The 13,325-nt window shown below is 38.0% G+C and overlaps 1 protein-coding gene across 1 annotated transcript in view; it reads left to right on the plus strand.

Annotated features, from left to right (window-relative positions):
* The window catches only part of XRN1 (5'-3' exoribonuclease 1), a 174,036-nt gene that overhangs the window by 60,242 nt on the left and 100,469 nt on the right, over window positions 1-13,325 (plus strand). Inside the window, 1 exon segment of the mRNA XM_037843455.1 lies at window positions 10,124-10,255. Within this exon segment, the coding sequence (XP_037699383.1) occupies window positions 10,124-10,255 (132 nt within the window).

Genomic DNA, 13,325 nt, shown 5'->3' on the forward strand with positions numbered 1-13,325 from the left:
ATTTTAGATACATATATTATTTCTACTTTTTTCCTTGTTTTTCTTTTAAATAGCTTGGACTTTCTATATCCTAATTCTTTTCTACTATCATTATATATTTCTCTTTCTGATAAGAATTAATACATGTAGAACCTTACCTTTACCACGCCCCTCCCAGGTTTTATTTAAATAATACATTAATTTTTAAAATGCATATCTTATATTTTTTGAATAATTTCTTAACATTGTGTTCAATTTCACAATTGTTTTATCAGTGATTATTTAGATAAGTTCTTCTTTGTCATTATTACCCCTACTTCATGTGAACTTTGTCTTCCTGATTTCTTACTCTCGTTACTTTTCATGTGACTAGAACTTTCTGAAGTAACTTTTTTTTCCAGACAAAATTGATTGATGCTATGTTTTCCAAGTTATTAAATATCCTAAATATGTTTTGTTTTGCTCACACATGGGTTTAGAATTTCTGAGGCCCAATCCTTTTTTCCTCAGATCTCTGCAAACGTATCTCAGTTATGTTCTGTCATATAATGTTGTTGATGAGAAGTCAGTGCAAGTATGATTTTTTGTTTGGGTGTAAGTGCTTTTTTGTATGAAATTTTGAGTACTATTCTTTAATCCTTTGCCTTTTTTAGAGATGTCCAGTTTATCTTTTCTTTTTCTTTTTTGGGTCATGCTTGTGATATCATCTTTGCCTAGTCCTGTGTCCCCCAAATTTTCTCCCTGTGTCTTCTTCAAAAAGTTTTATAGTTTTGCCTTTTTTTATATTTAAATTTATGATCCATTTTGAAATAATTTTTGTATAAGGTATAAAATATTGATCAAGGTTCATTTTTTTATCCATGAATGTTCAGTTGCTCCAGTGCCATTTGTTGAAAAGACTATTCTTTCTCCATTGGTTTGCTTTTGCACCTTCATCAAAAATCAGTTAGGCATATTTGTGGAGTCTATTTCTGGATTGTCTGTTTTGTTCCATTAATCTGTATGTCTCATTTTGTGCCAATACCACACTGCCATGATTATTACTGCTGTTCTATGTCTACAAAAAACCTTGCTGGGATTTAGGTAGGAATTGTGTTAAAACTATAAATCTGTTTGGGGAGAATTGACATCTGTATTATGTTACAGCTTCCAATCCATGAGCACTGTATATCGCTCCATTTATTTAGATCTTTGATTTCTTTCATCAGTTTGTTTTCCAGTATACAGATCCTGCACATGTTTTGTTAGATTTATACCTATTTACTTCTTCTGCAGTGATTATAAATGATATTGTGCTTTGTTTTGTTTTTTGTTGTTGTTGGTATTGTGTTTTCAACTTAAGTTTTCCCATGTTTCTTGCTACCTTATGGAAATGCAATTGATATATATATATATATATTTTTTTTTTTCTTTTTAATTCTGAACGTTAACATCTATACAAAACAATATTAACTTTCAGAGTACATTTCACAAGTAGTTAGAGAGTAAATTTCAAAGAATGTCATGGGTCACAATTGCACAACTTCGGCCATTTCCTTTATTGTACAATATAACATATATACAGAAAGGTATCAACTCCGATGTACAGCTCAACAAGCAGTTATATAGGTAATCTCAAAAATTGTTATGGATTACATTTCCACTGTCTCAGTCCCTTTCCTGTTATGCAATACAAGGTATGTACAGAACAGTGAAGACCTTCAAGGCACAATTCAGCAAGAAGCTATAGAGCAAATCCAAAAGAATGCTGTTCCAGTTTGCTAATGCTGCCGTTATGCAAAACACCAGGAATGGATTGGCTTTTATAAACGGGTTTTAATTTGGTTACAGAGTTGTAGTCTTAAGGCCATAAAGTGTTCAAGGTAAGGCATCAACAATAGGCTACCTTCAATGAAGAACACTGATGGCATCCGGAAAACCGCTAATGGCATCCGGAAGACCTCTCTTAGCTGGGAAGGCAAGGCATGTGGCTGGGGTCCGCTCCAGGGTTCTGGATTCAAAATGGCTTTCTCCCAGGACATTCCTCTAGGCATCTAGGGGTGTTCTCTTAGTTTCTCCCAGGCAAACTCTGGGTTAGCAGAAGTCTGCTTTCAACGGCCGTCTCCAAATGTCTCTGTTGGCTACAGCACTGAGCTCCTTCTGTCTGAGCTCTTATAGGGCTCCAGTGATTTAATTAAGACCCACGCTGAATGCGTGGGGCCACACTTCCATGGAAATAATCTAATCGAAGGTATTACCCACAGTTGGGTGGGTCACATCTCCATGGAAACAAGCTAATCCAAAGATTCCAACCTAATCAACACTAATAAGTCTGTCCCCCCCCACCAAGATTTCATTAAAGAATATGGTGTTTTGGGGGACATAATACATCCAGACTGGCACAGATGCTATGGGCTACAGCTCCACCATGTCATTTATGTCCTTCCAACAATTCCATCACCCCAGCATCCAAAAATATATATATATAATTATATAAGGCTTCATTATTCATAGACCTTTGTTAAATCTTATCTTGTTTGTTGCTACCCCTTCCTCTCACTTAATCTCTTTCCTCATCTTCAGGGGTGTCTAGGCAGTGAACATCCTAACTTGTTCATATTAAAAAGGGGTGTCGACAACATGGGTAAGAGGGCTACATCTGATTGTTGATATTAAAGGAGGCTGTTGCCTCTGGGTTTTAGGACTTCTCTGGTATAGAAAGACTCTGGTGGATTTAAGTTTCTGAAAGATAAAACAGTGAGTGAATCTTTTATAGAATCTTAGGTAGGGACCTAGATATTTGGGGACAAATTTTGGTAAGGGCATGGCATACTGTGGCCATTTGGGATGTCTAGCTGGAGTTTGCATAAGAGAAACTTCCTGGATAGCCTCTCGTCTGTACTTGGGATCTCACCCACTGTGACCTCAGCTTGTTAACTTTCTTTTTTCCCCCATTTGGTCAAGTAGGCATTTTCAATCCCTTGCTGCCGGGGCAAGGTTCATTCCTCAGAATCATGTCCCACACCGCCAGGGAGATTCATTCCCCTGGGAGTCATGTCCCTCATAGGGGATGGGGGGAAGTTAATGAATTTATTTGTCATGTTGGGCTTAGAGAGAGAAAGGCCACATCTGAGCAACAAAAGAAGTTCCCTGGAGGTGCCTCTTAGGTGCCTATTTACAAACCTAGGTTTCACAAGAGCAAGTTGACAGCTTGATTTATTAAGTAGTGGGTTCCTAACTTTGCTTAATATATATTCTATCCCAAGATAAACGGTCAGTTTCTTACATTATATTCACTTAGTTGTACAATCATCACCACTCTCAGCTTCAAACAATTATCATAACATAATACATCCCAGAGCTCTTATCAGATGCTAATTATTTATCCCTAGTATTAGTGTAGAGTTGGTAAGATACTCCTATTAAATATAGTCTTTAATACATTATGGGTAGTTTTTCCATACCACTCTGTTGTTGTTAACCCTCTGCACCAGTGTCACATCTTATAAGTCTATCATGCTAAAACTTATTTAGCCTTCTAGTGCTACTCTGTGGGTTACAGGCCTTTAACAACCATTTACAAACATGTTTGCCTTCAAGGCGTCACTGATACTTATAATCCCATTCATGAATCATAGTCACACTTGACCATTCCCATACCATTAAGATCACCCTTATTATCATATCTATACATATTAGATTATTGTTTCCCCCTTCACTAACTTCTGACTATTTCTATGTCCCCGGTATTCTACATTATAAGACACTTATTTTGTATTTTTCACAGAGTTAATATTAATCGTAATATACAATATCTCACCTTTTGTCTGGCTTATTTCACTCAGCATTATGTCTTCAGGGTTCATCCATGTTGTCATATGTTTCATGACCTCGTTCCTTCTTCTCCTACATAGTATTACATCGTGTGTATATACCACATTTTGCTCATCTGCTCATCTGTTGAAGGGCATTAGGATGTTTCCATCACTTGGCAATTATGAACAATGCCGATATGAACATCAGTGTGTAAATATCTGTTCGTGTCAGTGTTTTCAGATCTTCTTGGTATATACTGAGAAGTGAAATTGCTGGATGGTAGGGTAACTCAATATCTGGTTTTCTGAGGCACCAACAAACTGTCTTCCAGAGTGGCTATACAATTATACAGTCCCATCAGCAATGAATAAGAGTTCCAGTTTCTTCACATGCTCTCCAGTGTTCATAGTTTCCTGTTTCTTCAATGTCAGCCATTCTTATTGGTGTCGATACCTCATTGTAGTCTTGATTTGCATCTCCCTAATAGCTGGTGAAGATGAATATTTTTCATGCGTTTTTTAGCCATTTGTATTTCCTCTTCAGAGAAATGTCTTTTCATATCTTTTGCCCATTTTATAATTCTGTTTGTACTATTGTCGTTGACTTGTAGGATTTCTTTATATATGCAAGATATCAGTCTCTTATTAGATATGTGGTTTCCAAATATTTTCTCCCATTGAGTTGGCTGCCTCTTTAACTTTTTGACAAACTCCTTTGAGATGCAGAAGCTTTTAATTTTGAGGAGTTCTCAGTTATCTATTTTTTTCTTTCATTGCTTGAGCTTTGGGTATAAGGTCTAAGAAGTGACCTCCTAATACTAGGTCCTATAGCTGTTTCCCTTCATTATCTTCTAGGAGTTTTATGGTACTGTCTCTTATATTGAGGTCTTTGTATAGTTAATTTTTGTATAGGGTATGAGGTGGGGGTCCTCTTTCATTCTTTTAGATCTGGCTATCCAGTTCTCCCAGGCCCATTAGTTAAAGAGACTGTTCTTTCCCAGTTCAGTGGATTTGGGGGCCTTATCAGAAATCAGTCAACCTTAGATCTGGGGATCTATTTCTGACTTCTCAGTTCTATTCCATTGATCAATATGTCTATCTTTGTGCCAATACCATGCTATTTTGACTACTGTGGCTTTACAGTAAGCTTCAAAGTCAGGAATTTTAAGTCCTCCTATTTCATTTTTCTTTTTTAGAATGTTTTTAGCAATTCGAGTCATCTTTCCCTTCCAAATAAATTTGATACCTAGATTTTCCAAGCCTGCAAAGTAGATTGTTGGAATTTTGATTGGAATTGCATTGAATCTGTAGATCAGTTTAGATAGGATTGACATTTTAACAACATTTAGCCTTCCTATTCATGAACATGGAATATGTTTCCATCTTATTAGGTCCCCCTTTAATTCTTTTAGTAAAGTTGTGTAATTTTCTGTGTAGAGGTCTTTAACATCTTTGGTTGAGTTTATTCCTAGGTACCTGACTTTTTTAGCTGCTATTGAGAATGGAATCTTTTTCTTGAGTGTGTCTTCAGTTAGGTCATTTCTAGGGTATAGGAACATATTTACTTATGTGCATTAATCTTGTATCCAGCCACTTTGCTGAATTTCTTTGTTAGCTCAAGTAGCTGTGTCATCGATTTCTTAGGGTTTTCCAAATATAAAATCATATCTGCAAATAATGACAGTTTTACTTCTTCCTTTCCAATTTGGATGCCTTTTATTTCTTTGTCTTGCTGGATTGCTCTGGCTAGAACTTCTAGCACAATGTTGAATAATAATGGTGGCAATGGGTATCCTTGTCTTGTTCCTGATTTTAGAGGGAAGGCTTTTGGTCTCTCGACATTGACTACTATGATGGCTGTGCGTTTTTCATATATGCCCTTTATCACATTGAGAAAGTTTCATTATGTTCCTACCTTATGAAGTATTTTCATCAAAAAAGGATGCTGAGTTTTGTTGAATGCTTTTTCAGCATCTGTTAAGATGATCATTTGATTTTTCCCTTTTGATTTGTTAAAGTGTTATATTACATTGATTGATTTTCTTATGTTGAACCACCCTTGCATGCCTGGGATGAACCCCACTTGGTCATGGTTTACGATTTTTTTAATGTGTCTTTGGATTTGCAAGTATTTTGTTGAGAATTTTGCATCTATATTCATTAGGGAGATTGGCCTGTAGTTTTCCTTTCTTGTAACAACTTTACCTTGTTTTGATATTAGAGAGATTATAGCTTCATAAAATGTGTTAGGTAGTATTCCATTTTCTTCAGTGTTTTGAAAGAGTTTAAGATTGGTGTCAGTTCTTTTTGGAATGTTTGGTAGAATTCCCCTGTGAAGCCATCTGGCCTTGGGCTTTTATTTGTAGGAATCTTTTTGATGACTCTTTGCTTGTGATTGGTTTGTTGAACTATTTCTTCTCTGATCAGTTTAGGTTGTTACTGTGTTTCTAGGAAATCATCCATTTCCTCTAAATTATCTGGTTTGTTGGTGTGCAGTTGTTCATAGTATCCTCTTAATGATATTTTAAATTTCTTCGGTATCCACAGTAATGTCCGCCTTCTCATTTATTATTTTGTTTGTTTGGGTCTTCTCTCTTTTATGACTTTGTCAATCTTGTCGATCGTCTCAGAGAACCAACTTGTGGTTTTATTTATTCCGTACTTTTTATTTGTTCTCCATATCATTTATTTCTGCTTTAATCCTTGTTGTTTCTTTTCTTCTTCTATTTGCTTTAGGATTAGTTTGCTGATCATTTTCTAGCTTCTATCTGTTAAGTTTAATTTGTTTATCACATTGTATAGGTTCTCAGTTTCCTTATTGGTCCTCTGTCTGGTCATCTGTCTATAGGAGAGAGTGATGTATTGAAGTCTCCGACAGTTATTATGGAAATATCTATTGCTTCCTTCAATTTTGTCCATATTTGTCTCATGTCCTTTGGGGGCACCTTGACTGGGTGCATAAACATGTATGATTGTTATTTCTTCTTGGTGAATTGTCCCTTTTATTAGCATATAGTGTCCTTCTTTGTCTCCTGTGACATGCTTGTGTTTAAAGTCTACTTTATTTGCAATTAGTATTGCTACCCCTGCTCTCTTTTGGCTATAGCTTGTATGGAATTTTTTTTTTTCCCATCTTTTCACTTTCAATTTCTTTGTGTCGCTGTAAACAACATATTGATGGTTCATATTTTTTAATCTATTATGCCTATATCTATATATTTTAATTGGGGAGTTTAATCCATTCCTATTCAATGTTATTACTATGAAGGCACTTCTTGAATCAGCCATCTTATCTTTGGGTTTTTTTTTTTGTTTCTTTGTCAAATGTATTTTTTTCCCCGCGCTTTATTTCCTTTAATGTGCCCTTACTAAAACTCTTCAGATCTGTTCCTTTCTCCAGACTTCTGTCTCCTTTCTTTTTTTCTCAGCTGGTAGAGCTCCCTTTAGTATTTCTTGTAGGGCAGGTCTCTTGCTAACAAATTCTCTCAGCATTTGTTCGTCTGTGATAATTTTAAGCTCTCTCTTAATTTTAAAGAATTCTTAGAAGGCAGTTTTTCTCCTTCAGAATTTTAAATATGTCATACCACTGCGTTCTTGCTTCCATGGTACCCGCTGAGTGGTCAGTACTTACTCTTATGTTGTTTCCCTTGTATGTGGTCTTCCGGTGTGCTAACACTGCTGGGATACAAAATACTAGAAAAGGATTAGCTTTTATAAAAGGGGGTTTATTTCATTACACAGTTACAGGCTTAAGGCCATAAAGTGTCCAAGGTAACTCATCAACAATTGGGTACCTTCACTGGGGGATGGCCGATGCGTCTGGAAAACCTCTGTTAGCTGGAAAGGCATGTGGCTGGCATCTGCTCCAGGTTCTGGTTTCAAAATGGCTTTCTCCCAGAATGTAACTCTCTAGGCCGCAGCTCATCTTCAAAATGTCACTCTCAGTGCTCTTGGGGTGTTTGTTCTCTCTTAGCATCTCTAGAGCAACAGTCTGCTTTCAACGGCCATCTTCAACTGTCTCTGATCTACAGCTACTCTCTTAGCTTCTGTGCATTCTTCAAAGTGTCCCTCTTGGCTGTAGCAAGCTCGTTCCTTCTGTCTGAGCTTATATAGTGCTCCAGTAAACTAATCAAGGCCCACCCTGAATGGGCGGGGCCACACCTCCATGGAAACTATCCAGTCAGAGTCATCACCAACAGTTGGGTGGGTCACATCTCCATGGAAACACTCAAAGAATTACAATCTAATCAACACTAACATGTCTGCCCACACAAGATTACATCAAAGATAGTGGTGTTTTGGGGGACATAATACATTCAAACTGGCACATGTGGTGAATCGTTTCTCTCTTGCTGCTTTGAGAACTTTCTCCTCTTCAGCATTTGACAATCAGATCAGACTATGTCTCAAAATGGGTTTATTTGGATTTTATTCTATTTGGAGTTCGTTGCACATCTTTGATTTTCGTAGTTAAGGTCATTTAGAAGTGTTGAGAAGTTTTCCCCAACAATGTCTTCGAATACTCTTCCTAGTCCTATACTCTTCCCCTTCTGGAACACCAGTGATTCTTGTATTTTTGCACTTCATATTTTCCATGATTTCCCTGAGATCCATTTCAAATTTTTCAGTTTTTTCACCATTAGTTCTTCTGTGCTTTCACTTTCCGTCACCCTATCCTCGAGTTAACTAACTCATTCCTGTACCTCTTGAAATCTGGTGTTATGTGTCTCAAGAATATTTTTAATTTGTTCAACAGTATCTTTTATTTAAGATCTGCTATTTTTTTATTTACTCTTGAAATTTTGATGTTTGGTTTGCCCATATCTTCTGCTTTCTTCATATGCTTTATAATTTTCTTTTGTTTTCTACCTCTTGGCATTTGCTTTATTTGATAGGGTTCTTTTAGGACATGCAGGATTATTTGAACATTTATCTATAATTTGGCAGAGCTACAGCTTGTTGGAATGCATTTTTCCTGAACTACCAGCAGATGGCACCCTTTAGCCACCTCTTACCTTCAAGGCAGTTCTCCCCAACTTCATCTATGCACTGAGTTGGCATCCAAACCATGTGGAGGTCCAATCAGTGCAAAAACAGTTTTCCGTGTGCACTGGGGACTGCCAGCCCTGTTGTTGGGGAGCCTGCCCTGTGCAGTTTGGCAGGGAGTCCGCTCCAGGACACAGTGGTCCTGGCCATTCCTGGGGCTGCAAGTGGAGTACTCTGGAGCTGCAGAACTGTGTGTCTCACCTTCCAGCTCAAATGCCCCACAGTCCTCTGCCATGGGCCCATGTGTCCCTGGGAATGGGGAAGTTTTCCTGGCACTTCTGTGCAGTACCCCTGACTCTAGGCTGTGCACACCACAGGCTTATATGGAGGAAGAGTAGATGCCATCACTAGCCCACCGAATTCCAAATTCCCTCAAGGAAACTCTCAGCCACATGGCTGTTAAGGGTTGTTTCCCAGCCAGTTGCAAAATGGCTGCACAGTGTGTAGAAAGCTAGCCTCTCCTGCGATTGTCTGCCTGCTCCAATGGCCAGTCCCTGGCATGGGGGCTCCTGGCCACATGTCTTTGAAGGGCTATCTCCCACACTAGGTACTGAGGAGGGTTCCCGGGCCGTGGAAGGCTGCTCCTCTGTGCGCTGTCAGCTGGCTCCAGCCATCTGTTTCCCGGTGGTCTTCTGGGCTGAACACTCACCCATCTTAAATGCAGCCTCTTGGTTTCTCCAGTTATACACTCACTATGGATGTAGAAGTCCCTGCCCAGCCTGTGGAACCCTGGAGCACTTTCTGTCCTTTATCTAGTGTTTTTCATGGACAAGAATTTTGCTCTCTCTCTCCTAATTCACCATCTTGGATCTCTCTAAAATTTATTTTTGTATGGATTCTGTGTCCTAGGACCTTTCTCAACTTATATCTCTGCCTTTTGTATAATTTTGGATTTATCTGATTGTTTCCTCTTACAGTCATTTAATTTGGTCCTCCATCCTTCTTATTTCCTGTAAACTGGCAGTTAGGTGTAGTACTTGATTAGATTCAGATTAAACTTTTGACATGAATACTTTATAGATAATGTCATGCATTAAAATTGCATTTGATAGCATTTTTAAATTTTTATTTTTATTATATATTTAGTTTCTTAAAATAGGTTAAGAATAGCTTTTGTATTTTAAATTTTAATTTAAGTTTTTAATTCCTTATTTTGTAATTTATATTATAGTGAAAAAAAAGGAACTATTTTTCTTTCACTATTATATCATATAGAAACTTCACTTTAAGACACACAGTACTAGAACTCTATATTAACCAGAAGATTTTGGGTAATATAATTTTTATTTTATTTGTATTTTAAGGTTTTACTTGGAAGAACCTCCAGGAACACAGAAACTTTATTTTGGAAGAACAGCCCCACCATCTAAAGTGGTCCTTCTTGGAGATAAAGAAGAATCTAACTGGACAAAAGAAGTCCAAGGAATTTCAGAACAGTGAGTATCATAAAAAGTATTTAATATCATAGAACTAGAAATCTGGTTTAATGCACTTATCCTCTAACTTAGTTTCCATTTAACATGATAGTCTCTCTGAATACTGCCTAAGTTTTCACCTTATGTTTTAAAGAAAATAGTGAGTTTAAGTTTAAAATAATATCTGATTAGCAGCTGTTGTCCAGTTGGCTACTAAAATATTTCATGAAGTACAGAAAAAAGTGAAAATACATGATACTAGTAGATTATCTGAATTTGGGAGTTATTTTCACTAACCATAGGTCATTGAATTGCTTGGCCACATGTGAATAAATTGAAAGTGGGAAGCAATACCATCCTGTATTCCTTACCTCCCTTCACCCCTCAATCCCCCATTTGCCCCTTGGTTCAGAAATACAAGGTTTGTACCAACCAAATAGCTTAAGAAGCTTGCCTTCCTTGGAATGCTAATTGTTTTTCAAAATGTTAATTTTGACTATACCAGACTGCTTTGTGTGCCATGTCCCCACCCTAACAATACCTTTCTTTCTTCATCCAAACCCTAAAAAACAGAATAGTAGAGACTGGCAGTGGCACATAAAATAGTGTTGTAAATATATATCCGTCTGCTTTCCCATTTCAATTGTAATGGCATCCATTGGTAAACTGTTGGGAAATTCCAGCAGAATGTACTTCTACAGTTTTGGAGGCCTTAATAGCCTTATTCAAAGTTGAGTAAACAGGGAAAATATACAAAGGCCATAAAGAACTATCCAGCATAAAAGAAAAACATAACCGTAGTTCTCAAGAGACAGTGGTAGGAGGAGGGGCAAGATGGTGGCATAGAGAGGTGTGGAATTTAGTTAGTCCCCTGGAGCAACTAATGAACAACCAGGAACAACTATTAAATAATCTGGAACAACTGCTGGCAGACAACCATGACTTTCCACACATTGTACACCAACCTAGATTGGGTGGAAAGGCTGAGATCGCAGCATAAAATCTGTAAGTAAAAACACTGTGGAACTGCTCCGGGAGCTCCCTTTCCCCACAGCAGGCTGAGCTGTAAGACCTGGCTGTAGAAGAAAGCAGTATTCCCAGAGCTAGCGAATATAGCTCAGCCAGCTCCAGCTAGGGTTTTAATTAACAAATGTGGAATGCTGAATACAAGCTACAAACATAGACAAACCCCTAACAAGCAGCAAAGTACCCTGAGGTCACTCCCAGTGTAGAAGAGGTGGGGCTGACAGGGATAAAAAAATTAATTTTAAAAAAGATGGAAAAATACAGAGACTTTTAGAGACAGCTGACCATAAAGAGACAGAAAATGCCTGTACCCTGGGAAAGGGAGCCCAGAATACCAAGTGGTCTCTCTCTGACCAATGAGAGCAACTGGGGGGTCATGGACTGGCTCTGAAAGGGGGGCTTTCTTTCCCTTTTTCTTGATCTGATCTTAAGTGACTCAATGGAGAGAGCGGCAACCATTTTCATTTTACAGCTCTCTGACCCAGACAAGGGTGGAGTTAACAGAGCCAGAGAGGCAAAGGAGCAATTTTAATGCACAAGATAACTTCCTTGGGGGTGTATCTTCCTTAAGACGAAGGAGGTGGGGCCCAGCCCTAGTGCTGGCCTTCCCTTCAGAACTCAGATCCCAGGGCCTAGGGGAAAACAGCCAAAACAGAAACAACCTAAGTTGAGAACTAAAGGGCCACACTTCCTTACACCAGTGGGGAGCAATAGGCTGACAGGATTGGAAAAGCACAGCGGCTAGAGGCCTCACAGGAAAGTATGTCAATCTTCTCAGACACACCCTAGGGAAACTTGAAACTGAATATAACCCCATTCTGAGACCTGAACCCATTCTGGTCTGGGATAGTCTGATTGGGGTAACGAAGGAAACCACACCTAGGCAACAGAAAAGTACAAATTACACTAGGATAAAGAAAGATATGGCCCAGTCAAAGGAACAAACTTAACACCTCAATTAAGATACCATTGAGATATTGTTTCTTTTTAATGAAACAATCAAAGATTTTCAAATAAATATGCTAAATCAATTAAAAAACCTAGTCAACAAGTTTAGGGAAGTTATGGCAAAAGAGACGAAGGATATATATAAAGAAAATCCTGGCCGAGCATAAACTAGAAATTGCAAGTTTGAAAAAAAAACTGGCAGAATCTATAGAAATGAAAGAAACAACACAAGAAATGAAAAACACAGTGGAGACACACAACAGCAGATTTCAAGAGGCAGAAGAAAACACTCAAGAACTGGAGAACAAGACACCTGAAATCCTACACACAAAAGACCAGATAAGGAAAAGAATGGAAAAATATGTGCAATGTCTCAGGGAATTGAATGACAACATAAAGCACATGAATGTATGTGTCATGGGTGTCCCAGAAGGAGAAGAGAAGGGAAAAGGGGCAGAAGCAATAACAGAGGAAATAATCACTGAAAATTTTCCAGCTCTGATGAAAGCCATAAAATTACAAATCCAAGAAGCGCAGCTTACCCCAAACAGGATAGATCTAAATAGACCTATGCCAAGACACTAAATCAGAGTATCAAACGTCAAAGACGAAGAGAAAATCCTGAAAGCAGCAAGAGAAAAGTGATCCATCACATACAAAGGAAGCTTGATAAGATTATGGGCAGATTTCTCAGTAGAAACCATGAAGGCGAGAAGGAAGTGGTGTGATATATTTAAGATACTGAAAGAGAAAAATCATCAAGAATCCTGTATTCAGCAAAACTGTCCTTCAAATATAAGGGAGAGTTTAAAATATTCTCTGACAAGCAGACAGTGACAGAGTTTGTGAACAAGATACCTGCTCTACAGGAAATACTAAAGGGAACACTACAGACAGATAGGAAAAGACAGGCGTGACAGGTTTGGAACACAATTTGGAGTGATGGTAGCACAACAGTGTAAGTACACTGAACAAAGATGACTGTTGGTATGGTTGAAGGAGGAAGGTCAGGAGCATGTGGGACAACAGAAGGTAAGAAGAAAGATAAAGACTGGGCTGTATAAATCAATGAAACCTATAATGCTCAATAGTTGTGATAAAATGTACAAATGTTTTT

This window comes from Choloepus didactylus, chromosome 1 (assembly GCF_015220235.1).
Source record: "Choloepus didactylus isolate mChoDid1 chromosome 1, mChoDid1.pri, whole genome shotgun sequence".
In the NCBI taxonomy this organism is placed as follows: Eukaryota; Metazoa; Chordata; class Mammalia; order Pilosa; family Megalonychidae; genus Choloepus; species Choloepus didactylus.